The sequence below is a fragment of the Larimichthys crocea genome, chromosome VIII, assembly GCF_000972845.2.
Source record: "Larimichthys crocea isolate SSNF chromosome VIII, L_crocea_2.0, whole genome shotgun sequence".
Classification (NCBI taxonomy): domain Eukaryota; kingdom Metazoa; phylum Chordata; class Actinopteri; family Sciaenidae; genus Larimichthys; species Larimichthys crocea.
In genome coordinates, this window is record NC_040018.1 from 12197839 (window position 1) to 12225471 (window position 27633).

The following is a 27633-nucleotide window of genomic DNA, read 5'->3' on the forward strand; positions in this document are numbered from 1 at the left end:
GGATGAATTATATTCTTCAACATCTAATTTTTAGCTTGTAGCTAAAAAAATTAGGCTGCCACTCAGGGCTGCCACTCAGTGCTCTTCCTGTCAGTCTCGACCTACAGATTTCACTTTCAAAAGTTGAAGACTAAACACACATAAGTGTACCAAGAGGTTTGACACTAGAATCATATTGCATGAAATGCTAAAACCGCAACCCTAATTTCAAAGCTGAAAAAGAATTAAGAGATGCTATTCTGTTTGAAAAGGGATGCGTTCATGAAGCACAATTCATTTGATTCTGAGTAAGTAATCTCCGAGTTAAGTCCATTTGCACCTTCATTTTATGGTCGCATTATGTATGGTTAATGTTACATGTATAAATGCACAATAGATGCATTAATGTCTTTTATTTAAAAGAAAATAACAGTACCCCTAAAAAATAAATGTGAGTGTAGAGCCCTTCTTTGAATTTAATGCTATGCACAAAGTTCATCTTGAAAGTCTTTGGGAAAATTCAACTGGAGGGTATCTAGATCAAATACAAAAGTTTCATTACCACTGCTATGTAGGAAGCCAAATTAGGCCCTGGAATTACATTAAATTAAACCCAGCAGACTCGGTTGCAGTGTTCACCGTAGCGCATTATGAATATAATATGAAAGCATTCCATTATTGAAAAGGTTCTTCAAACTGGCAGAATGTGTTTTTGGAACTGGGAATACTTATTGGTGTGTGTATGGCAAACGTCGAGAGCAGAATAGCATCAGCCTTACTGACAGAGAAAACGCTTTCATTCAGCAAGAAGTCTTTTCTAGTCAGAAGACTAGAAAGGCACTATAAAAGTAGAGTCCATTTACCATTGTTGCACTATATGGACAGATTAACTTGTATTTTACACACAAAAACAATAAAAATGTTAAGAAGAATGTTGAAGTCAGAAGTCAGCTATTAGGGCCGATGGCTTTATATATTCCTCTAACTATAACCACCACCAGGTAAGACTATGATTTTGCAGAAATATCATCATTCAACATCTGTTCAATGTTATTCATTGTACGCATAATGTATCTTAGCATTAACCTTGAGATAAGACAAATGTGCTTATGCTCAAAAGTCTTGTATGAATTAGTAAATTGGTAGATGATCAATTATCAGCTAAAACCATGGTCAGAAATATTTTTTGGCCTTATCTCATTAGGTGACTTGTACATGAGCTGCACTGTATTTTCAAAACAAACTCTCAGCTGGAAACTGACTGACTGTTGTTGACTACATTGTGTTTTGCACACAAGTCATTAGTACATTATCCTCCACCTTACAACTCGCCGTATTTTCAACATACCACTGAGAATCCCTCATGTACAAACACCACAGCATATCTTGCACGCAATCGCCACACATCCAGCCACATGGTGGCATTGCAGTGCAAAGAGAAGCAGATTGGTATATCATTATTGGTGTCAAATGCTCTGAGGTTCAAAGAAACAACAAATGCACACCATCAGTGATAAATGCTCAAATGCTTAATAGATAACATGAGAAGAAAGTTTAGCCATAGTGGTGATAGGACTAAAATGTTCTAATATCTGGTTTGATCATTAGACTGGCAGAATAAATCTGGGTGAAAAAAGTGAAAGTATAGAGCTTGTCACTTCCTCATTACCACCCAGTACCCCAGTAGAGCTGCTTAGTGACAATTAGAGAAGACTCTTGTAGCTTCCAGGAGTAAATGTTGGTAAAGGAGCGTGACACAGAGAGTTCCTATGAAAAACGAGCATTGCTCTAATGAAACTTCAATGAAAATGCAAAAATGAAAAGCAGACACCTCACAAAGTGGCTGGAACATAAAATGTACCACTACTGCTGTTAAAAAAAAAAACCTTCTATATCAAAGTTTTTCCATATGGGATTAATGTTGCTTGGAGACGTATGTACAAAAGTAACACTGCACAGCTTTTCACCACAATCCACTTATCATCCTGGCAATGTTCAGGGTTTCATGACAAAGAATATAGTTTGGCTTTTCTTTCCTGTTATGAAAGCTAAAAGTTTCGTACCAAACAACCAGCTGGCACACACCAAAAGTCTGTGATCCTGCACTAAACAAGAAAAGTAAGATTTGTCATCCAGATGGTGAAGAGGCGAAAGTGACAGATGCCCATCCCCAGACGCTCAAAAGCTCCTCGGAGGGTCTTAACAAATTCTAACACCAGCCCTCATCTCCCTCATTAGTTCTGTTTGGGAGTGTGCACATGGCTGCTCACATCCAAGAGCAGCCTCATTCTCCTTTGTCTAATCAGCTGAAGATGTGTGTTGCCGGTCAACACTCTGGGGAAGGAGTTGCAAATTTCAAACGTACCCGTCTTTTGAACATGTTTCAACCACCGCAGACACATTCAAGTTTGTTTTTAAAGATTTTGAACTTCTTTAAGACTGTATATAAAACAAAAATACACTTTCTATCAAGCACTGGCAATCACAAACTGATTGTTTTGATGAATGACCCAAATCTACAGGTATGGTCTCCTGATTAGACAATGACCAAAAACATAGACGTTTGGTAAATAGAACTAGAATTGACATAACTAAATAACCCAAATTTATACCTCAACAATTCGCTGGCTAATGATTACTTTCAATCATTAACCCATGTTTGTATAATTTAGTTAACTCCATGTGGGCTTGAGGCTGTAAGCATACATATTCCTGAGGCGAATGAGAGATTAGCTATGGGGAGTTGAAAACTGCATTTCTCCGTCTGTATGTGATGTTGTTCCAGGTTTGGAAATTTGGAAAGCTCATTTGTGTTTCCATCCTTACATGCAAAAGACTTGTTGCACATGTGTCAACGAGCATTGTCCACATCGACTCCAGTGATGTAAATAGTAGATACCTTGATGTAACTCCAGTTCTATGAGTACATGTGGAGTGGGATTTGCTTATTTTTACCCTCCACTATCCCTAAAGAGATGCGAAAGAAACACTAAAATGGAGGAGTCAAACAAGTGATAGAACAAGCATGTCAATTAGGAAAGACCAACAGCCATGAAGCTCAGGGTCTGTTACACAAGAACTCTAGAGAAATAGTGACAATACTCAAGGGGGCTGTTAGGCCTATAACGAATGGTTCCTGGGGATATCCTTTGTTCTGCGGAGAAAGACTAACTGTTACTGTAACAGCATTGCTGCAAAAGTGGAGGGCCAGATATTACTAAGGGAGCAAAACTCTGAAGATAAAACTCACAGATACAATGAACGCATCACAGATAAAAAGTTGTTATACTACACAGCGATCAACTATCAAGTTATACAATTCGAATGTTGAACCAACAAATTTCTGGTTTCTCAAAAAAAAAAAAAAGCGTTTCCCAGTCTTTCATCACAGTTCCATCATATAATTTAGTTTACAGTTCAAAAACATGTAGTACCTCTTTAATTAAACTCAAAAGTCCAACAAGAAAGTTTTCTTCTCTCTCTTTGATTCTTCCACTCTGCTCAGTTTCTCTGTTATTTCTGGTTCCTCACACTGCCAGAGCTCATCGCTACCACAGATCTCGTACGTCACTATATCTGATCCTTCTGTCTACTGCATCCACTATCATGCAATCCTCCGCATCCTGTACCCAAGTCAGTCACTGACAAGACACCATCTATCTCCTCCATCCTCTACATCCTGTACCCCGAGGTGCTATGTAATGAGCAAAACACTTTGAGCGATGTTGTTATCATTATTTAAATATGTCTTATAAATCTGAATGGTGCTTTCATTTTTAGAAGTTTTACCCACCAAATAAAAACTTACTTAAATACTGTAAGCACAGGCAGCTAACAACATGCTGACTGGCACACAACTCAATTTTCAAATTTTTATCTGAATAGACTTTTTCACAGCAGCCATTTTGACATAAAAAAAATAGTAGGGTCAATGCAGGTGTTTCCAATTATACTAATTAAGGCCAACCCCTAATTAGTATCATTGCCAACACCTGTGTTTACCTACTATTTCATGTCAAAACGGCTGCTGTGAAAAAGGTCTGTTTTAAACATCTACTAGACAAAAAACAGCAATACATATTGAGTAAATGTGTGTAAAAATAAAAAACCGACTTACTATGAGTTGACTCAGGTGAACTATTGGGCTCTGGTTGTATCTCTTCATTAACTCCTGAAGTGTTCCTCATTTCTTTGGATAGCGTGTTGTCCTCCGTGTGAAAGTGCGCCATTCCTCCGACAGTCTTTGTCAGTTCAGTACTTTATGAAGGTGTCTATCAGAGATACATAAATGCATTCATACTCTTTGGTAAGCTTCTTCATTCCTTATCCGGATAATGTTTGTTATGTTATTTTGTGCCAAAGTTAGCGATAGAGGCATGCTAACGTCCTGGTATTGGCTCTCAGCGTCAGGTACAGGTGTTGTTTGAGTCTGTGGTACCGATATATTTACTTTCCACGTCGGTTTTCGGGAACTTGTCTCTGCTGAGACATTTATAACTTGTGACAACTGTCGACCAAGCTAAAATACTGAGTAATTACTAATTGCAAATATTTTCTCTTTGCCACAGTCTACCTGGGTGAGAGCAGCACATGGTTTTTGTTAATTGGTGCAACAGAGAGCGGAAGTCCCGCCCCCTCTCCTACCTAGCCACTGTCCATATTAAAGAGAAACTCCATACAAAAATACATACATAAAAGGCCAATTCCAAGGTAACAAAAACACTATTTAGTTTTTATTTTCAGAAACATAGATCTGAATATTATGTGCCCTAAATCTTACACACTCTGCCTTTCAGTGACAGCTATGATAAGAACAGTTCAGATTATTTAAATGATAAGGAAAGGTGCCTTAATGCTTTTCTCATCCCCTTTAGCATAGGAACCATCCTTTACGTCCTTTACTCTGTATCCCGCCAATGTGTGTGTTGGTATGTGGACCATCAGAGATCATCTCTTTTGGTGTATTAGCCTGAAATCAGTGAACAGCTCTGCCTTATGATTCTTTTGTCAGGCATTCATGATGGTTTGATGATATCCATAAGCGGTTCCAACATATTTTAATGTCAAAATGTACTTTGTTTCGTATGTCCTGTTGTAGGTAACTAAGCTAAGTAATATCAAGGTGCCTAAAAACAGTATTAGTAATGTTAGGTCAATTCATCTGCATGGTTAAAGTCAGGAAAGATGGTAGTCACGATAATGAATAGATAAAATTTGTAGGTTTTAGCTAATAGACTACTAAAAATACTTTGGTATCACATGGTTCAATAAGGGGTGTCCATGTATCACCTTTGTTGGCACTGGGAGTGATCTTGTTTGGTGGGTTTGTTTGTTGCTTGTTTCCAAAACTTATAACTGTATGGTTGATATAGACATGGGCAAATAGCAAAAGATGATTCCCTAATTTTCCATCCAATCAGTAATGTTTAGTGGGGCATGATTGATGAGTCATACTATGAAACGTTTGTAAAATACTGAGATACCCAAAACAGCTTTTCTACTTGTTGGTAAGAAAAGACTAGAAGGTAACACTGAGAGAGGCTCCTTGTTAAACAAGGAGAAAGCAATGAATTATTGTAACCACTGGATGGCATAATGAGACAGTTACAGACAGATGTATGTTCAAGTGTCAATGACATGCTTACTGTTGGAGTTCATGACAAAATAGTATGAAATGCCAGTTTACAAATTATTATTTGTGTAAATGTCTTTAATCAAGTTTGGAGATGGTTCAGTTATGTGTGTGTTTAGTGAATGCAATGTGTCCTCTCTATTTCCATGAAAATGGAAACATGAATATCATATATAACATGTTTTAATTTTCTGAGCATATCTTGTGTATCATACAATGACAGTATAAAGATGTGGTATCATACCACATGATGTGAACCTTTTCAAAGTGAATCAAACAAAAGTACAGTAAGACATGAAAGCCTCATGTAGCTAAAATACAATTTATTCCTGCTTTCAATTGACAGTTATTACAATGTTTAGAACCATAAGTACATTTTTCACACTTGCATTGTGCACTACGATGAAATTAATGAAGTGTTTTACATCATACATCATGCAAGATAGCCACGGTTGTTTTGTTGGTTGCAGACGTACAGTAGACTTCCAGTTCAGGTCAGAAGTGCAGCTGAGCCACAGACCAAGACAGAGAAAAACATCTATTCTCGTCCCTCTTAGCAAAAGAAAATATATGACCTCAGTTACCTTTCCATAAAGATGATGACACCAATGCTAGTTATTTCTCTGTTGTTAAGCACAGACTAACAATGAATACTGACAACTTCCTGGTGGGGTCAGTCAATGTTTGTGAAGAATATACGCTCTTGTTTCCAAATGTTTGTTGGTTTATAATGATGCAGTTTGTTACTCAAAGGAGGCACTTGGTCCTAGAAAGTCAAAGAGGGGAGAGAAAACAATATTTTTATTAATTATTTTTTCATGAACAGTAAAGAGCAACAGGAACAACACTTACAATATACTGTTAATATACAGTGCTTTAGTTGATACTCAGTTGAGTACGAGAACAAAGGACTTGCTAGTCTCCACATATGACCATATTTTTGTTAACACATTTGACAATAATATATTTGGAGATTTCCCTTAATGGGTATGTAAAAAAAATGTAAAAGATGACCTTGCACTTTTGTAACACCAAATATTTCAATTACAGCTGGTGCATTTTCTATTTCAAACAAGAAGCCTTTCAGTGATTTTGTTTAAATTATTCTCTTGTACTTTATCTACAGTCTAAACTTCAATGAGTCCAGCAATAACACTGTGAAAGAGGGGTGTCACGATATAACAGAATTCACAATAATCGTGACGTTTAAAAATTCACTTTTAATATGGTGTACATAATACACATATAATAATATTGTGTAAATAATCCTGCGCTTCTTGAATAGTTTTCATTTCTTTCCATTCTCATTTTGTGGTTCACACTCCAACAGCATTATAGTTGAGTGTAATTCAGATCTATATCAAGACACTTCTGTAAAGGAGATTTTTAATCCCAGTGGGGCTTATCCCAGTTAAAGATTAAAGTTAAAGATTAAAGAAAATTCTATAAATATTGCAATAACATAAGTATCTTGTGTTCTTTTGGCCACAGTAATCATGTAGTGAAAATCAGATCCCTATTGTGAAAGCACAGACTGCTGACTTACCTTGTATCTTATTCACACAGGGCCGTGCCGCTTCCGTCTGCCAAATGCCTGGGCACCCACGTTGGTGGGAACGTAGTTGGTGTGTCCCAGTCCTCCTGACCGACTCAAGAAGTCAGCCAAGCGGTGGGTTACACAGGTGGCTGTGTTGCACGCCCGCTTCTGTGCTGTTGTATTACTTGTAAGAATGGAAAAGACAGCAAAGACAGTTTATTATGATATCTATAAACTTTGAATAATATTATTTAGTAGTATCAACAACAAGTAAAACACAATGGAAACATGTCAAGGGAAATATTACAATGATTGTGTGTGCAAAATACACAGTGTGCTTACCCTTTTCACCTTTCATTTTTTTATACACTGAGTAATGTATGTTTTCAATCTTGAATGAATTAAAAACAGCTTCCATGTAAAAGACACATTTATTATAGGGAAAAATTAATCATCATGAAGATAAAAATAATTCAACATCAGAAAGGTTTTTTAGCCGTTCTTATATTTTATTGTATTATAGAGAACTGCCAAAGTAACGCAATTTTTATAGCTGTTTAAAATTTTCAAGTCTCTGTCATAAATTTTATGTCCGCCAGTGAAAAATGAAAGCAAGGATGTTTCTTTGAAGTTAGTCAGACAAATAGGATCCACATGCACTAGCAGTCTTATGAATGGCTAGAGTTGGATGAAAAAACAAATTCTAAGTCAGACAGACATGGGCAAAAACCAAAGTAAACCAAAGTTTCAGTTGTATGAGTTGCCGTAGTTTTCATATTGCTCAGCTAGACTTCGCTTCTTGCCAGGCGTCCCTGCTCCCACATCAGTGCGGGGATAGGTTTGTAGTTTGTGAATGTCCTGGGAGAGTTTGCCCAGCACACACGTGCTTAAGCCGGTGCAGCGCTTTGACATGGGTCTATCCAAACTGTTAGAGACAGAGACAAACATGCAGAAACAGGCTTACAGTAACTGTGGCATGCAGATAAATATTAATAATTACATGCATGATGTCTTTCTAAAATGTCATGCATTTACAGAAAAAGCTGTGTTAATTTAGCATTTCAAATGCATGCTTACAAATCCAACAGGCATATGAATATATCACATTAACTAAAATATTGTAGTTGAGCTGTCATGCTGTCATTGTCCATTTCATTTTCTGTAATAACATCTATCATGCGTGTTCTCATGTTTTTTGAAATCATGCTCTCTGCAGTTTTCTGACCCAGGACACTCTCTTTCAGGCACATTTAAAACTAAATGAATGAACAGATTAATGGATTCATGAATAACAGAAGTCCATGCATGAAGGGATTATGACAGAGAGGAGATTTACATGAAATTCACTATATACCTTCGTAATCAATAAACACCAAAGTTGGCGCTGTGGGACTTACAAACAAAAGTGTGTTATATCTTGCTTGATTAAAATATATTATTATTATTATTACTATTATTATTATTATTATTAGGCTTATGTATACCAGGATGATACCTAAAAATATTAAACACCATACCCGTTTCCATCAACGGTTTGGTCTTGCTCATCTGATGTTATCTTCATGAACTCCTTGATGGCTCTGAATAAACTTTGAGCATCATCATTTGATAGTGTCGCTCCATCTGACATGGACTCCTTACTGCTTCTGAAAATACACATTCATGTATATTAATTTTTCTAGTTCTAACACAACTGATTGTTTAACTTGTCCAGATAATTCCAACAGTGAGGGATACACGGCATACTTAACACTAATCAAGTTAAAGCTAACAGTAAGTTAAATGGCATATTGTGTTTGCAAACGGCATACAGAATGAGGAAATTAAGTTTTTAGATTTCAAATCAAGTTTATTTTATAACTTATGGTAAACAATGAAATGTATTCTGCAGAAATAACCTTAAACAAATGTGACAAAGTGAATGTATTTTATATTTTTAGGAATAATGCCACAATTCTCACCTGGATGGAGCTGCCTGTGAGACGTACATCTGACAAATAATCAGCGCGTAGGCAAGAAGGAGAGTCCAGAGTTTCAGCATTATCATGATTCCCTGTGGAAAAAAAATATATATATATTGTATCCACAATATATATTTACATATATTTCTATGGACTCTCATCTACAGTCATTTGCAGTCATATGAATCCTTTCTCTCTCTCTCACTCCCTTGCTGTTAGGCAGATAGAAGAGTAACTGCTGATATACTGACACAGCTGTGTCCATTAGCTGCAGCCTACCATAGTTAGTCATCAACATCACTGAACCAGCAAGTCAGCATCTTCTAGCGACCAACAACCACCAGTATGCTCATCCTCACTTTCTCCAAAAACACATCATCATATCTGATATTTAACAATGACAAATTTGCAAGAACAGTTTTTTACTCACCGTGAGATAACAGATCTTTCTGTAATGAAGAAGTCAAAGATAGACTCACTTGTGAATCTGCTGAACACTCCCCTCAGCCCAGGGTTTTATATATGTATCCCATGGGTTTCAGTATTAACTGTGTGAGCACTTGATCATAGTCTATTGGCCAGTGAGACGTTTTACCTCAAACTGCTAGCCAATCAAAAGTCCTACGTCACTTTCAGTAAGCCAATAAAAGAGACTGTACGCAAATGACATCAATGTAATGGTCACAAATGTGTTTAATTCACAAAAAGGTGCCACGTATTTGAATCAGTTGGCAGTATCATTTGTGAAGTCATTCATTAAGCAGGGTGAGTGGGAGTTTGAAACAATGAGAAAAAAAATCTCACTGACACTCAGTGTCTCATTTTCTTGAGGACCCTGTTATTACTCTTACTCTGTCTCTTTGTCCTCAGCTGTAATTTTCCACCCTAGACTGCAAAATAGAACTACGTAAATAATATGCAAACAGTCAATCAGTTGAGTATCTCATTAACATATTGTGTGTGTGTTATTCAACCTTTTGTGCGAGTTGTTCAGTTAGACAATTTAATGTGTCACTATATTATTATCAAATATATATATTACTTATTCCTATGTAATGAGTACTGACAACCCCATCATTTCAGAGTCATAATTGTTACATATTATCAGTCAGTAATGTATTAAACTTAAAAAAAGGTTGTGACAACACCCAAGGTTGATCCAAAATGGCCAAACTGCCTTTGCTGTGCTTACTCACTCAAGTCTTTTCAGCGTAACAAGGGTAACAGGGCCAAATGCCAAGTGAAGTGAAGTGAAGTTTCCATCAAGAAAACAGCTATTCTCTAAAAGACACTTGACAGAAAGTAGCTAAATGACAGCCTCAACAAATCTACAGTTCCAGTTGTACCCTGCTGCACCTATGTTTCAGCATATTACCCTATTAGACACAGCTAAACTCATTTAAAAGTGTCTATAAATACCAAAGTAAAGTTTTGTCATTAGATGTAAACATCACTAAAACTTGGTGGCTTGTTGGAGTTCAAAGTAGATTTTAACTTCCTATGTCAGTGCAACATAAAGTTCTGTATCATACTTAACCCCAAGAAATTTTTTTGTCTCGCTCGTGTTGATATTTTATATATGGGTAAATCAAATAATGCATTTCTTATATGGGAATAGCACCATAGTGAACTCTCTCTCTCTCCCTGTGCATAAAGTAAACCTTCTCACAGAGTTCAGTGTCCATCCGGTTTCTCCGAGCTAATTACTTGGCTGTTGGTCTCTGGCCATCTTCTAATTCCCCTTGTGTAACAATATTGGATAATGTATTGCAAAGCACTCTGCCTCCCAGTTATATTTTCATTACAAGGAAACCCATTAGTGTGGATGAACCCTTTAGTACTGTTGAACAGACCTGTAGGTTCTCTACCAGAGGCCCTAAATTAGTCTCCATGTGATGTCAGAAACTGCTCATTGAGGACTAAAGACATAAAAGTAAAATTCCAACTATACACACACTTCTATGAGATAGAAAATCATGTGTATATAACTTTATTTTGGATGTCAACAATTTTACTTACAATCTCCAAAACAATTTAAAATATTTAAACCTTTATCTCTAACCCAGATAAGAAGGGTGTCTCTTCCTCCATGACTAGTGCCACTTTTAACAACTTAAAAGTCACCTTGTACTAGTCTGTGTAAAAGCAAGTTGTTTCCACGCTGCTTTGGACTGCGCTCAGGCCTCGATTTGCCGTGGCTGCTCTGACCAGGGACATCAGATGAGGCAGAGAAAATACATTCCAAGGGGAAAAGTGCATTGTCAAGAATGCAATTAGCTCACACTGTTCATCCCCTAATGGTAGGCATGAATTGGCCTGGAAAATTAATTACAACACAGGAGAGCATTCATGACAGAGAGGGCAACGTTATGCTCACTGCAGTACTCATCAGTGACAGCCTCGGCTGAGTCAGTGTGAATGTGCTTCCTCCCAAAGCGAGGCAGCACCATTCATGGCTGGGACTCCCAGAGAGAATATCCTTCAAAGCTCCCTCATACTGACACATTGCATTGTTCGAACACAGTAGAAAATCAACAGGAAAGAACCAATTTTGCAATAATATTAAAGTTAGCATGTGAGTATTGTGGAAATTTAGTGTATAAGTGGATCATTGGTTAGTTGTAATGTGACATATAACTGAACAGAGACAATAGCGCTTAACAGTAAGGTTGCACAGTACTGTACATACAGTCAAATAAAGTGCTACATCACAGAGATCGGTAAGCTCATAGACACAAACAGTAGGATAGCAGTTTGGAGATATGTAATTTAGTTAGGAGTCATGTGAAAAACAGTACAGTGTAATTGACAATACATGCTGTATGCAATGTGGAGCCTGTGTGGAAAACCCCCTTATGGACACTAAGTGCCTGAACAGTTTGTAGACTGTTTTCTGTCTTCACAGATATTTATTGAGGTTAATGGAAATGTAAACATGAAGTGAAGTATCCATTAGGAAAGGAACTTACACAGGACATAAGCTAACCAAACCTTGCCTAACATTTAAACACCTGGCCGGTAGTTGCAGAAGGATTACATGACCTCTTGATGTCCCTGCCATCGTCATTATGTTGTTAGGAAAACAAGGTTCTGGACAGCATTAGTATTACCAGGGAAGGTCGGTAATTTGATTTTGCTCATCTACTTGATTATTTCATCCGGATGGTAAATAATTTACTGTAAAACCACAGTAGTCAAGGGACCCACCCAATCAAACATGCCGCACATGCCCCACAGTTAGCAAAACAGGAAGAACACTCTTCAGATGACCTTATAATGTAAAGACTGATGCTGTTCTGCCACACATACTGAAGAGCAACTACACCAAAACCCATACACTGATCTGGACAGAAATGAAATTACTCGAGGATAGAGTCGAGCAATATAACTATATACTGTATACCAGAAGACAGTGTACATTTGTTTCCATTTTTCAATACCATTTATATGGTGTAGCTATTCCTTTAATATCTGACTAGGCCGTCGACAACAATGTTGCCAAAGAAAACGATATGGTAAGGAGACATGATATTTTTGCATCAATGTGATGAAAATAAATTGAAAATGTATAAAAAATAAAATGTTCTGGTGTTTATTTTGCTGGTTTAGTCTGGCAGATTTCTGCGTATTTTATCTACTCTCTGAATTAAATGAGTTCTCCAATAAATGGATATTTTGGGCGGATAAAGAAGAGGCAAGCTCCGGTGCTGGGATGCAATTCCTTGAGCGGCCACTTGAGACAGGCTGCAGAAGTGAGTCTATTTCCATAAGCACCCATACTACATGTCCAACTTCACAGCAGAAAACGGTTTTGGTCCTTGTTCATGACAACTGTGAGGGGGGTGATTTTTTTTTTTTTTTAACTCACCCGTTCAAATGATATTAAGGCGTAAAGTTACACATAATTAACAGCATTGCCGCTTTGATTGACAGGTAAGGTACAGATGGCTTATTTCAGCATCCAGGTGTCATTAGGCCTTAGGTCAGCCAATGATCTACGTCTTTGCTGATATTTAGAATAGCGAAGAGCCGGAAGAAGCAGTACATCCAACATGAGCTTTTTGAACTTCAAAGCAGTAGGAGGAGTGGTTCTCCTCCATGATGGGGTTATTTTTCAAACTCTGGAAAGCTTCCTTTACAACCACAGAAGACATTAAACAGTTTTTATAGATTAAAGGAAACTAAACTCCATGTGTAAAATTGTTTCAGTGTCTGTTTAAGAAAATAGAGTACACATTTATATACATGTATATATCTAACCATATTGTCAACTCCTATCCCAGGGCATAATGAAAATATAGGTAAATCAGAATTAGAACAATTCTTGGGGTCTGAATGGTCTCACCAGACCTACCCTGATAATGTTTGTGCCTTCCAGAGAAAACTAATGTCATTTTAATGCTATTTGAACTGGGACAAATATTCATTAAGAAATGTAAAATATTTGATCTATAACTCAGCAGAGAGCTGTAAGAACATGTCAGGAATGTACAGGTGTAAAATGAGGAGTGACAGGGCCGTAAAACGTCTGAAAGGAAAGAAATGACAAAAAAAAAAAAAAAATTGTTAAACTTGTTGTGATTATGTAAAACATTTTCTTTGAAATCTGCATATTTACACTGGCACTGGTGTTTTGACCTTGGCACTGGTGTTTTGACGAACCAAACCACTAACAAGATAATGCAATAGTGAGAACATGTTTGTTTGATTAAATCCGACAGATGTGTTTAATGCTTCTAGAATAGCTTCTGAGTCTGTTTAGCTGGCAGGAAGCAAATTAGTCATTTGCAAGAATGTCCTCATTAGGTTGCCCTAACAAATCTAAATGATTGGGAGAGGTCTGTAGAGGCCATCTAAGAAAAAAAAGCTTATCAGCTGCCTCAGCAGGAAGGTGCGTCTGGATACACAACTTCATGTCTAATGAGGAACCAGTCATGAACTGACCACACAGTAAAGTGGGAGCTGTTTTTTTTTTTTTTTTTTTTTTTTTAAAAAAGGGAATTTTTTTTTTTTTTTTTAGCTTATCTCACATAACTATGCAAGTTTGGAATGTGGTGCCTGCCCTAACCTTTAACCTCTAAATGTAGGGCATGACCCAACCTTTAACATTTGGAGATGAAACATTGAAACAGCTGCTTACTGGGCCAAAGTTTATTAGTTTTCAAAACAAAACAGGCTAACACAACACACAGTCCTGCTTTACCAGGAGTTTTTAGTTACCTAACTGAATTTTGACACAAAGAGGCTCTGAGTGATTTTGTGTCTATTCTGTTTTGATGTATCACTTTGGAAGCTTTACATAGTTATAACTGATGTCAGATAGCTTACTACAGTACATTGTGACGGGCTTCTCTAATATCTCCATGCAAGAGCATGGTGGGTAAAGTTTAGGGAGATGATATTTGAATGCATTTATTTATTTATTGCTTTAGTTTATTTTCTCTTTCAGTTAGACAAAATAATCTTCTTTTAAGTAACAACTAATGTGCAGCCTCCCATCTCCGTCCTTGCTTGAACTAGTCTGTTATATATGTATATACAGCAAATATCAGTTTTTTCATTCAATTGTTTGGCTATAAACAAATGTAGGCTTCATAAAAAATGGTGATTTTTTTTTTCTTTAACTGTTAGAAAGACTGTCAGATAAATCAATCAGGGGCATTGTTCACAGAATTCACATCATTGTAGTTTCATCCAGTAAAAAATAAATACAAAATAATAAAAGTTTTAAAAAAATACCAAGAAGCCTTGATTGCTTTCATATTTTGTGAATACAATGAATATGAATGAATGCTGAACACATGAAGCATCACTGGGTTGCAGCTGGCTTGTTGCGCTTAGCTTGCTTGATAACATTATCATTGCAAAACACTATCAGCAAATATGTTATTGACAGCTTGCCAACATACTTCACCAACTAACATGATGCGCAATACTGCAAAGAATGTCGATTACAGCCAACAAGAAGAGATGCAACAGTAACCAACAACTGCTTTCTGTTAGTCAACAGCAAAGCAAGACAGAGACCAACTAGTTAACTGTAACTAAAACTAGGCTGGGGTTGGCTGGTGGAGTGATTTGCAAAAAACAGGCTAGTTAGTATCATAGAACCAATCATCCAAATAAAACAGAGGAACATTACAGATTGTAACGTCATTCTAAATATGATTGCAATTCATTTTCAGTCACATGTATGTCACCTTTGGCTGATGCAGATGGATGCTGACTGCAGTTCACTTAACACCCAAAGGAATCATAGCTAACAAGGGTTTATGAATGTTTTATAGAGAACCTTTAAACTTTCATTGCATGTGAGTGGTGAGTGCTTTTGCTTTGCTTAATCTCACAGTGGCATTTTTATAGTCATAATTACTTGTGTTTTTCTTTCAGACTGTGCTATAATTGTATTTTGAAATTCACTTAAAATGAGCAAAAACCTGCTTTTGAACTACAGTATCCATGTACCCTCTTAATAGGAAACATGTCTCCAAAATATGTGCAATTGTGTCTAACTCTTCCTTGAAACAATGATTGCTCATGTGGCCATCGGTTCAACCCCCCCAGTCTACTGAAATATATTATATATGATATAATATATAACATTTTAATCATGCATAAATTGTCTGATGATAACACTTTACAATAGGGGTAGAAATCATACCCTCCTAATGGATGACTAATGATTTAATGCATTACGTAATGCAAGATATATCATGAAATCCTGTTGCTGACTATGAACAGATCACTATGACCTTTTGATTAGTTCACCCTTAATAAATCATCAGCTAAAGAAGATGAGTTCATAGTTATACACATTGAACTTCTGCATCTGATGAGCAGTTTAAGCATTATATTTCTATGAGAACAGCAGCAATACATGAAATAAAGCTGCATGTTTGAAATCATCACGAGTCATGCATTAGTTAAGCATTGCTTCATATGCTGAAGATTGGTACCTTTATTGCAAAGTGTTGCCGTATTGTGAAACTTTAAACGTTTTCACAACTTTAATAATAACGGCTATGATGAAGTGCAGTGTGTGCAGTCCCCCTCCCTACGTGCTTTTAAAGCAGCCAAAACCTCCAACTTAATATCCACCGAAATTATCCGAATTATCGATCAGGAGCAGGACAAAGGTCATTCGACTTTCTGGCCAATCTTAGGCTTAGAGGCGGGGGATAGAAAATGTGCAAGATGATACATATGTGCTCCAGTTGCTGTGAGGAGAACTCGAAGTCAGCAGAGGAAGTCTAGCAGGGAAAATACTTTTTTTTTTTAAATGTATTTATTTTAAAGATGGTTTCAATTAAATCTCCGTCTTTGGTGCCGGTGTCCCGAGCACAGGCTCTGCTCGGCGCATTCTGCTTGACTGTCGCCTTCCTCTTTTTCCTCCTGGTTCGCCAACTCGTCAAACAGAGACGACCCCCGGGCTTTCCTCCTGGTCCATCTCCCATCCCTGTGATAGGGAACATTCTGTCTCTAGCCACCGAGCCGCACGTCTTCCTCAAGAAGCAGAGTGAAGTTCATGGACAGGTAATGACGCCAACTCGACCCGAAGCCTTTATTTTATAACTTGTTAACTGGGTGTTTCTGCAGACTGTGCATGACCCTGGACAAGAGGTTTCAGACTTTTGTGACACAGTCGCGCATGCGCGCACACGCACAAAGACACACTTGGAATGAGTTATGAAACGAACAAAAGAGGCTCGCCATTTGGCAGTGCGCACGGTTTGCTTGGAGGAGAATAACTGGCACTCAGAAATGAAAGGCTCCCTTTTGAGAGCAGAGCCACATTGTACTTTTCAAAGTTAAAACAGAGGTTTAGGTGCAAAGCTGGATGTCTCTGTGGATAAAGAGACACATTCATTCACTCAGTGCTGCTGTTAAGTATCAGGATGAACTCATCCTTTGTCTCAGAATGGAGCAAAATGTCTGAAATTATGATTTTGATCTCACATTCATCTGCATGAACATATGTGCAAAGAATACAGTGCTCATGCTGCATGATGTGTACCTTTCAGATTTTCAGTATTGACCTGGGAGGCATCTTGACTGTGGTATTAAATGGATATGACTGTGTCAGGGAGTGCCTTTACCATCAGAGCGAGGTGTTCGCAGATCGCCCGTCGCTGCCCTTATTCAAGAAAATGACCAAAATGGGCGGTAAGATGCTGTGATGAGACTGCATATGCATCATTTTATCAATATACTTACAATATCGGATTGAGATTGCAGGTGAAATGATAAATGATTGATCTCTTCTCTTTTACATCCAAAGGGCTTCTCAATTGTAAATACGGCAAAGGATGGATTGAGCACAGAAAACTTGCTTGCAACTCTTTCCGTTACTTCGGCAGTGGCCAGAGACTGTTTGAGAGGAAGATCTCAGAGGAGTGCATGTTCTTTGTCGATGCCATTGACGAACATAAGGGAAAGCCGTTCAACCCCAAACACCTGGTAACCAACGCCGTGTCCAACATCACCAACCTGATCATTTTCGGACAGCGTTTCACTTACGACGACCGCAACTTCCAGCACATGATTGAGATCTTCAGTGAAAACGTGGAGCTGGCGGTGAGCGGCTGGGCCCTCCTCTACAATGCCTTCCCTTGGATTGAGTATGTGCCCTTTGGAAAACACCAGAAGCTGTTCCGCAATGCAGCTGAGGTGTATGACTTCTTACTGCAGGTTATAAAATGTTTTTCACAGGGCAGGGTGCCACATGCACCTCGCCACTATGTTGATGCCTATTTGGATGAGTTGGAGCAGAATGCAGGAGACCCCAGTTCCTCTTTTTCCTATGAAAACCTCATCTATTCAGTGGGCGAGCTCATTATTGCTGGCACAGAGACCACGACTAACACCCTGCGATGGGCCATGCTGTACATGGCTCTCTACCCCAACATACAAGGTCAGTTATAAAACATTTTACTTCTAATGTGACCACGAGAGAGATCTGATGCACATAGACTGAGTTTGCTCTACATTTAAAGGTCCTGTGTGTAAGATTTAGGAGGATCTATTTGCAGAAATGTAGTATAATATTCATATGTATGTTTTCATTAGTGTATAATCACCTGAACCTAAGACTTTTTGTGTTTTAGTCACCTTAGAATGAGCCTTTTATATCCAGAGAGATTCCTCATACACAGACATGTTGCTATAGTAGCTCAGAAGGGACAAAATAAATACTGGCTCTAGATGCATTCTGCAGATTACTGCTAGATGCCACTACATCCTACACATTGGACCTTTAATGGTGAATGAAACGTTACAAATGAATAAATGTCTGATGATGTCTGTTTTTCCCTGCACAGAGAGGGTGCACAGGGAGATCGACAGTGTGCTGGCCAATGGGAGGGCGCCCACTTTGGAGGACAAACAGAAGATGCCGTACGTGGAGGCTGTTCTGCACGAGGTCCTTCGCTTCTGCAACATCGTCCCACTCGGTATTTTCCGTGCTACTTCCCAGGATGCAAACGTCAACGGGTACACCATTCCCAAAGGCACCATGGTGATCACAAACCTCTACTCAGTGCACTTTGATGAGAAGTACTGGAACGATCCAGGAGTTTTTTCACCACAGAGGTTTCTGGACAGCAATGGCAACTTTGTGAGGCGTGAAGCTTTCCTGCCATTCTCTTTGGGTTAGTCTCTTTCTGTTTCTCCTAAATTTCAACACTTCTGATCCAAATTATTGTGGCTGCTGTCAGTGGGTATTTCTTTTTCCTGCAACTTGTTTTCATAAATCTAAAATTTAAAAATCTAGAAAATTTCCATCATTACTTTTCTCCTAAATCAGTTACACTGGCAGGTATTAACAGTACGTCCCTGTTGAGCAACCCCAGAATCAGATGCTGCCAAGCTGTCTACAAAAACATAAAACTCAACTCAGCACACATGAATGTCATCATCATGAACAGCCATGAGGACTTATATACACTGAATTCTGTCTTTAGCTTTATTTTCCTTAGTGCTATCAAATCTCCCTTTAAATTAAACAGAAAATAAAACTGCCTGTATCACATATACATACTGACATTTAAATGAACTCCAAACCGGACTTTGCATTATAAAAAGAAGTAAAGGTGCTATAAAATGCCCTTTTATTGAAAATATACCAATAACATCAGTCAGTTTTGATCACAGGTCATTGGCCTTATCGATCGCAGCATCCATAAGGTGCCCAAATTCAAAGTGATGTGTCTATAAATGTGAATAACTGGTAAAGTCATGGTGCAATGTGTATTGTATAAGTTCCTGTTCTCATATAGCCTTTATCACAGGACTATCGAGCAGGAAGAGAGGTCCCTTGTGTTTTCAATTTTTGCATCTCCATCACCCACAATCCTCTGTTAAACTCATTTTTCCTCACCTGTAACGTTTGTGTTCCTCTGTGTTTTTACTTTTATTTTGGAGGACTTTATTAGCCTGATGTTGTACCTGTATGTGTGTGACATGAGTCTAAATCAAAGAACTTTCTTGTTTCAGGGAGGCGTCAGTGTCTGGGTGAACAGCTGGCCAGGATGGAGATGTTCCTCTTCTTCACCACTTTGTTGCAGAGGTTTCATTTCCAGTTCCCACCAGGAACCGTTCCCACTGTCACTCCCAAACTGGGCATGACCTTACAGCCTAAACCTTACTCTATCTGTGCAGTCCGCAGGCAGCAGAAAAGTCCCTGCTCTGGAGACACTCCTTATCACAAGTAGGCAAGCAAGCATTTATTACAGCTTGTTCAGCAGTTCAAGCTAGAATTTTACTATTTTGCACAGTAATGCAAACACATGATACATGTGCGTAAAACTGTATCACTCTGGATTCTATCATCCAGTTTCAGGTGCATTACAGTTTTTCCAGTGGCAAAAGTAGCTCTTTGGACATGGTCTGGACATGTGATCCAGTTTTTTCCAGTTTAGTATTGAATTGTTTTACTGAGCAAAATGCATGTTTGCACAGTCCTTTAAAGCAGCAGGGGAGGTGAAAGACTCTACGCTTAAAGGACATCCTCGGAACACATGTGTGCTATTGATTTAGCTGCTCTGAGCCCAGACAATGAAATGTCTATGAACCTTGGTGCCGTAGCAGGGGGTTAGGTATATTGTAAGTTAATGATTGATAGTAAGTACACCTATGATGGTTCATAGCCCTGCCTTTCCAGGACAGCTCCAGGTCAGAAAAGTGACACGGCTTAATCGTACGTGTGAGGCGAAATCGAACTTTCCAAGAAAGTTCTGAACTGTGTGTTGGAGCTGGACGCGGGCCAAGACTTATGTCATCTGGAATGACTCTGACTCTGACCTCTTCTCCGGGGAAAGGACTCAACAGAAAAAAAATGCAATCCTGGTGGATTTCTAGAAACAACAACACTGGTTTCTGCTAAATGGTGCTTATCAGTACTGACAAAGTACTATATCTATGTTTGAGGTTTTTTGCAATAGGTGTGAGTTTTTTGTGTTAATAAAAGTCTTTCTTAAGATATTGGAAGCATGCCCTGTCTTCTTTTAGCTATTGCCAAAACCCAACTGTGAAATGTACAAAGACATCTCATATATAATACTGTTATCCACATATTATTTCCCCACATATCTCATTCAATATTTGCGTAACCGTTTCAGTAGGATGCAGTCTACTGATTCTGTGTCCTAAGTCACAGGAGACTCGACATAATCGTTATCATGATCTGTAAAGTGTGTTCAGGAAGGAGTGGACCTGCTATGTTGTATGTAATGACATGGTGACCAGTATCAACGGTAATATTTTTTGTTCATTTTAACATAACTCTTAACCATGTGTTATTTGTTTTCTTCCTTTTGTCCACTTGGGGGCAGAGCAACAAGATGCAAACACCCTGACATAGCATCACCTTATGTGTGTGTGTGTGTGTTGTGTGTGTGTGTGTGTTGTGGTGTGTGTGGTGTGTATATATATATTATATTATAATAAATATATAATATATATATATATATATATAATATATATCATATATATATATATATATATATATAACATTTATTCACAATAGACCCTTTTCACAGCAGCCATTCTAACATGAACTAGTAGGGTTGAACACAGGTGTTTCCAATGATACTAAGGTTCAGTTCCATTTATTACTGCAGAGACTTTGCAGTGAGCCGACATGCAGCACACAGACTCTGTTTGACCTGAATGGAATGTAACCTTAATTAGTGTCATTGGAAACACCTGTGTTCACCCACTATTTCATGTCAGAAAGGTCCATTAGGCAGACAGACCACATTAGCTTAGATCTGCAGTTGTTTTTCAGATGACCTGGTGATTGATTGCACTTTTTTTTGTTCTCTTCTCTAACAACTCCTGAGGGAAAAACCTGAATCTCTGGCTGTTAAATGCTCCTCCATGTTCACCAGAGAGTTTGTCTTTTTGCCATTTAGTGCCGAGTTCGCTATGAGTGAAAAAAAATAAAAATAAATAAAGATTGCAGGCCATGAAGCTAAAAACACAGTGCTGAAGGATGTGTGCAGGTTCTGAGAGGAACTGCACAGTCGGCTACATAATTCTCAGTGGGTGGCATCGTTATGAGCAACCTCTTCCACATTACACATCACAATGATCCTTTGTTAAAGTAAAAAAAAATGTTTGTAATAGCAGCTTTAAAGGCTCTTCACAGGCTGGCTGATTAATTAAGAGTGAGGAGGACGTCAATCAGACAGTTTGTACATACCCACACTGTCCTGACAGGAGCTCATATCAAGCTTATAAGAGAAAACACCTGAGCGGGTGTACAATAGGTGTGTTTAGTGTCTTGTGTTTGCAGTATATTTGGGGTGACATGGAAAAAACGTGTTGTATAGTATGTTACGAGTTCACACACACACACACACATACAAACAATAAAAATCAATGAGAACGTCTGATACTTTAGGGATGGTGTTTTATGACGGCTATAAATAACAACAAAAATCAGTTGCCCCCACAATGTAGATAAGAGTGAATGGTTACATTAGACAAACGTACGTATATTGATGCTACATAAGGGTAACAACCATTCATAGATGTATTTATGGCACAATCATCAGAGGACACTGTGGTTCGAAAGACTGCACAGTGAGAAGCCAACAAACGTTTACAACTTAATGAACCAGCCTTAATGAGTCGGGTCGGGAGCTACCAAGGCTTTATGATCCAGCATGGGTCCATGTGAAAAAACTGACGACAGAGTTGTCAGAATGTATATGGCTCTGACCTGAGTCCAACTCTGACTCTCGCCACTGTCACTGCCACTTTTGAGCCTGGTGGAATATTTGACTCGAGGTGCGTTTCTCTTGCATGAACAGTACTGGAGCCCAGAGAAAGTTTGCCAATCAGCGTATCGCAGCCCACAAAACTACTGTATGTAGGTAAAGTTTGGCACTAGTCGGGTCGACTGAGACAACAGTGATAGAGAGAGATAATGAAGAATACAAGAGTGGTTATGATACAGGAGAGGCTGAAACCAAGTGGAGAAAAAAAAAAATCAAAAACTCAAAACACCAAACCCCACAGTTCCACACCTGTAAATAGAAGTAGATAAAAACTCTGGAAACACAATGGTAATTACAGGATCTCAATGTACAATATGTCAGCTGCGTGTAGAAAACAGATGCATTCATTTGATTATTTAAAAAATATATATTTATATGCACATACTCTTTTGTACAGCGGCTAAACACTTGTTTGGTATTAAAATGTGCACACCTGTGTCTATTTTTTTGTCTTTAAATATTACTATTTTGAATTTACACTGCTTACTTAACATTTTCTCCAGAGATTTCGATTTAATAAGGTGATCAAGGAGCTAGGCAACAATTTCGCCTTCCTTTTCATAAAACGTCTTATTCTAGTGGAATGCCAAGAGTTCTTAGAGACAAAAATAGAGAACTAGAACGTGCCTCGTGGCACTTTGAAATATATATATATGTATACGTATACATATATACACACACACACACACACACAGACACACACACACACATATATATATATACGTATATATTATATATACAGTATATATAAACAAAACTAATGTGAAATGAAACCCTGGATCCCTTCTTTACACACTGGCCGCATTATGGGTTTGGCAAAAACAAAGAAATGAGGAAAAAGAGTTGGGTTAGCTTTCGATGTGTCTAAACATCAGTGTTGACTGAGACACAGATGAGTAGACGTTGTACTGTTTTTAAAACAATGCAAAAGAACATTGAAATAACAAAACAAAAAAAAAGATAATATATTGTTACAGAACTGCTGATGTGTTGCTGCAGGAGAAACATTTGCAGCCTGCTGACAATCAAGATAAGCTTTTCTCCAGTGAGGTTGTAAAAAGGTTATGCAAACAGTGTATGAATGGCCAAGAGACAGCACATACTGTATGCTCCTCCGTCACAGAGGATTTCAATTGCTTGAATTTGTTTGTAGTCAAGTTGTTCATTAAGAGATTACAAACTACTTCAGTCACCCAGATTTTAATTGTCTTAGTCTTTAAAGTGTATTTCATATTAATGACATAAATTCTTGCAAAATAATTATTCAACTTTGCGTGAATCCTGAGTAACCTTTAAAAAAATACTTACAATCAAAAAAGGAAAGAAAAAAAGAATAATGAAGAATCCATTCATTGAAACAGCACTCCTGATCTGAATGCAACATGTTAAACACCAGAGGACATTTCACTGATTAGAAACCAACCATTACTGAAAGGACACACAAACATACACACAAATTACATACTAAAATAATTAAAAATGTGCTCTCTTTCTCCCTACTCATTCTCTCTATCACATTCCCACCAAAAAAATATTCACACACTCAAACAAAATGATGCAAGGAGAGTTAAAGAATCCCGAGGAGGGGGTGGGGGTGGGGGGGGAGAGGGTGGTACACATGAGTAAAAGCATCAAAAATGATGCAGATATAATGCTATTAATCAGTCAACATTTCAATAATGTCTCTGTGACTGAGTCTGATACAGTGTTTCGTGTCACCAGCAAGGAGAGAGAACTACACAAGCCTAGGCTCTGGGCCAATATGGACTCAGTAAAGGTTCAGACAGGCACATTTGATATATATATGTATGTATATATATATAGATATATATATAATTCAAAAATATACCTGACATTGAGGCTGAAACAGTCTCAGTCTCTTGTCTTTCCATGTTTGAACTGTTCACTTTGGTAAAGGGTGTCAATCACTTCATGATGTTTCTTGCTTCATTATTTGTCCTCTACCTTTCATTTTTAAATAGACAGGAAATTGTTTTGTACCTAAGGGAGGTGTAAGCGCTTTGCATTCAAGGCAGCATCACAGCCAGGTCACCATGGAGGACAAGTTAATGCTGGACCCCCCCGTCCGTCCACACTCTTCATCTTCTGCACCTTCCTCCTCAGTTCTGGTGCTTTTTATTTATTTATTTTTTTCTGGGTGCACTTGACTCTCCATGGGGTGAAAGTGCATAGGAGTTGGGCTCCCACCGTTGCAGCAAGGATCCGCTCACAGTAGTAAGGCCTTTTTGTTTCTCCAAAAAACAATGTGACTGCTTAAGCATCTGAGTGTCTGCACAGTGAATCTTCCAATATATGTGTGCATGTGTGTGTGTGTGTGTGTGCGTATCTGTGTATGTGTGTGTGAGAGAAAAAGGGAGCGAAGTGTGTTTTATGTGCATTTGTCAACTGTCTGTGTGTCTGCCTGTCTTTATGTTGGTGAAAGGCAGGTGGTCGAGGGACTGTGTCCTTATACTGCCTCTCTTCTTCTTTTTTTCACACATCTCTGTTCTTTCCTTCATCCTCCTGCTACTGACGCTCCTCTCCCTCCTCCTCCTCCTGAATGACCTGGATGTCATCTGACGGGGAGGCGGGCAGGCTGGGCGGCAGGCTGTCGGGCTGCTGCTGTTTGGTGAGCTCTTTGCTCTTCTCCTCCTCCTCGATGGTCTTCTTCCACACCTTGTGGTTCTCCGTCAGGTGCTGCATGATGCTGCAGAACAACCTGCGGCGGCCCTTCCTCCTTTCTGCAACACAGAAACCACAAAGATGTTTCAGAAAATCCGTACAACCTGTAAAAACCCAACAGTGCCGATGTGCTGTTGGTGTCTTACTTGGTGCCAGCTCATCTTCTAGCTCATCGTCCTCATCCTCGTCTTCATCGCTGTCCGTGTCCACCTGTCCCTCCTCGTCGTCTTCATCTGATCCCTCTTGATTAATCCAGTGGCCAGGAAGCAGGCCAGCGGCGTCGTAGGAGTTACAAAGTGGTCCCACAATATGAGTGATAAAGGACTCCTGTAGCTTTGCCAACTGTGGGGAGGAGCGGTCCATGAAGGGGCTGATGGGTAATCCCAACCTGGCCTCCTCATCTCCCTGTGATTAAAAACAAACATTGCAGTTAAAACCTCTTGATAAGTGTTGTTTCTTGAGTCAAACTTCATCACAATTGTACCCGCTACTTTCTACAGACTCTAAAAACTTGCAATACTTTGCACTGTACAGCCAACTGTTACATATTTCTTTTTTTGATATACCTCACTGTGTATACTGTAAATACTGTAAATTCTGTCCATAATGCCATATAGCCATACATATACTTATATTTATACTGATAATTCTGTTTATATTGTGCCATATTGCCACACGGATGTCTTTTAGCTTGTATATATTTTTAGATTTGTAGATTTTTATTTTGTATTTTTTACATCTTTTACTTATATTTTATATGTCATGTTTATACTGTTTGCACGGGATAAGAGGGAAACGAAATTTCAATGTCCTGTACATATAGCAGCATTGACAATAAAGTTGACTTGACTTGTCTGTTTTGTTTTATTGTCCGTTTCTGACACGTAGAAAGCCACATTTCACACACGCTGTCCTAAACTGAGTTAGGCAGATTTTCTTTTCATCTTTTTAAATGTATATATACTACACAGGAATTAACGTATGTCCTCAATGTTTTTAATCTTTTTGTTTCGGTCCATTTCCCTGTCTCACATGTGTTTCTTTTCTCTGTTTGTCTTTGTTTGTTTCTTGTATTTGTGAAATTGATGTTTAGATTACGGCGGGGTTGTTCAAAGGGTAGTTGAGATACAAACGTGTCAGTTATGTATTCTGTGTAAAGAGGTTTGTGGTGGAATTACTTTAGGGTATAAAAAAACAACAGACATCTTTTCATTTCAGGTTTTTTTTTTTCTAAATTCAAAATACTAAGATGGCATGAACTGCTCTGTGTTCACCGAATTCAGGCTGCAGCATCAGCACATATTCTGTACCTGCTCATAAAACTCATTGACGATGCCCTCTGTCCACTTGAGGTGCAGGTCACGGACTTTGGCTGGTCCATTGATATCTGCCAGTTTGATGCACACTTGGCACACCAGCAGTCTGTCATTCTCATTGGTCCAATCAATTCCTGGGCTGTTCACATCATTTACCTGTTAACGAGAACAATCAGAAGTGGATGGATCTTATTTAAACTGGTCAACTGATTTATCCTGCGTCCATTATGCTGAGTTCCAATCAATAATCTAATAATAATAATCTATTCTGATCACGTAACTCAGCGATCTGTTAAGATTTCTTCATCTCTGACCTTAGCATTGAACTCAGCCAGGAAGTCAAAGTGCTTCTTGAGGTCTGTGGCAAGTATAGCCTCGATGACAAGGAAGCGAAAACGCTTGAACTCCACGTGATCCAGGTTGACCAGGAAGTTGAACTCCGGTCTGGACAGGTAGAGGCTCCAGGCAGACGCAGCGTGGTGGTTCTCCAGCACTGACCTGTCATTGTACAGCACAGCCTACAGCGCACAGGAGGAAAGAAATACAAGAAGTGGGAGACGGGAAAGATTGGCAAGTTTCCTACAATTTCCTCTAAAAAAAAGCAAAGAAAATGTCAGTAATGAACACGCTTACATAATACGTCTGCATATGTGTTACACAATTTGTAATGGGTTTAAAAATAGAAAGCACTCAGTAAGTGAGATAAAAAGGACGTGGGGAGAAGCAGATTAAAATCAGTTACGGGGACATTAGATACTACAGAGGGCTTAAAAGATCCTTTTAACAGACGTGGTGGCTGTCAACATCATTAGCAATCAATAGGTTCAGGGTTCCCTCTTCTTTTCTTTTAACCCACTTTCCTGGGACCCAGACAGTGTGAGTGCTATCACTGGACATGTTGTAAAAATACAATATTTAAACTGGGGCAGGCAGTTAACCTTTTCACCGCTCATTTACATGACTGACCAGAGAGAAGACGATTGGATAAATGGCCTATATGTGCTGTGGAGTGAATGTTATACACTGTATGATCTCCATTTGAAACAGTTTAGAGAGATAATTCCAGAGTGTTAACCCTTTCTTGTATATTTGTATGAGTCGGTCAGAAATCCTAAAAATCTCTGTGTGTAATGTTATTATATACACATATATATTCTATGTATAGCTCAACTATATGAAGCACATGAGAAAAAATCATGTAAGGAAAATATTGACTGTGAAGTTAAAGATTAACTGTAAAACTGGA

At 38.4% G+C, this 27633-nt stretch overlaps 3 protein-coding genes and 1 long non-coding RNA gene across 5 annotated transcripts in view; 2 read left to right on the top strand and 2 right to left on the bottom strand.

The window, feature by feature from the left end:
• Positions 1 to 4048: 4048 nt before the first annotated feature.
• Positions 4049 to 9198, top strand: LOC113746248 (uncharacterized). Of its 2 annotated transcripts, XR_003462690.1 has the most exons (4): positions 4170 to 4285; positions 4548 to 4689; positions 7178 to 7280; positions 9089 to 9198. It is a non-coding gene; the product is annotated as an uncharacterized LOC113746248 (long non-coding RNA). The 2 variants fall into 2 exon arrangements; XR_003462689.1 differs by having other exon boundaries at positions 4049 to 4689.
• Positions 7244 to 10022, bottom strand: calca (calcitonin/calcitonin-related polypeptide, alpha). The gene is made up of 4 exons (XM_010731073.3): positions 9540 to 10022; positions 9110 to 9201; positions 8666 to 8794; positions 7244 to 8073 (listed from the first exon to the last, which is right to left on the bottom strand). The coding sequence occupies exons 2-4, from the start codon at positions 9193 to 9195 to the stop codon at positions 7896 to 7898; spliced, it is 393 nt and encodes a 130-aa protein (XP_010729375.2). The 5' UTR covers positions 9196 to 9201; positions 9540 to 10022; the 3' UTR covers positions 7244 to 7895.
• Positions 10023 to 16197: 6175 nt separating this feature from the next.
• Positions 16198 to 20683, top strand: cyp2r1 (cytochrome P450, family 2, subfamily R, polypeptide 1). Its single transcript, XM_010731379.3, has 5 exons — positions 16198 to 16642; positions 17131 to 17272; positions 17388 to 18020; positions 18427 to 18756; positions 19601 to 20683. The coding sequence occupies exons 1-5, from the start codon at positions 16406 to 16408 to the stop codon at positions 19816 to 19818; spliced, it is 1560 nt and encodes a 519-aa protein (XP_010729681.1). The 5' UTR covers positions 16198 to 16405; the 3' UTR covers positions 19819 to 20683.
• A 1316-nt stretch (positions 20684 to 21999) lies between these two features.
• The window catches only part of pde3b (phosphodiesterase 3B), a 50603-nt gene continuing 44969 nt past the window's right edge, over positions 22000 to 27633 (bottom strand). The window contains exons 13-16 of the mRNA XM_010731063.3: positions 26702 to 26905; positions 26382 to 26543; positions 25218 to 25476; positions 22000 to 25130 (exon numbers count right to left, since the gene is read on the bottom strand). Coding sequence (XP_010729365.2) covers positions 24916 to 25130; positions 25218 to 25476; positions 26382 to 26543; positions 26702 to 26905 — 840 coding nt within the window. The 3' untranslated portion in view covers positions 22000 to 24915. The remainder of the gene's footprint in view (positions 25131 to 25217; positions 25477 to 26381; positions 26544 to 26701; positions 26906 to 27633) is intronic.

What these genes read in the sequence shown, in the direction of transcription:
- calca (XM_010731073.3), bottom strand. Translation starts at nt 9,195, where the DNA reads ATGATAATGCTGAAACTCTGGACTCTCCTTCTTGCCTACGCGCTGATT. An exon ending in TCACAGGCAGCTCCATCCAG is followed by an intron (nt 8,795 to 9,109) that starts GTGAGAATTGTG and finishes GTGTATTTTCAG; the next exon opens with AAGCAGTAAGGAGTCCATGT. An exon ending in CAAACCGTTGATGGAAACGG is followed by an intron (nt 8,074 to 8,665) that starts GTATGGTGTTTA and finishes TGTCTCTAACAG; the next exon opens with TTTGGATAGACCCATGTCAA.
- cyp2r1 (XM_010731379.3), top strand. Translation starts at nt 16,406, where the DNA reads ATGGTTTCAATTAAATCTCCGTCTTTGGTGCCGGTGTCCCGAGCACAG. An exon ending in GAAAATGACCAAAATGGGCG is followed by an intron (nt 17,273 to 17,387) that starts GTAAGATGCTGT and finishes TTACATCCAAAG; the next exon opens with GGCTTCTCAATTGTAAATAC. An exon ending in TTTCCTGCCATTCTCTTTGG is followed by an intron (nt 18,757 to 19,600) that starts GTTAGTCTCTTT and finishes TTCTTGTTTCAG; the next exon opens with GGAGGCGTCAGTGTCTGGGT.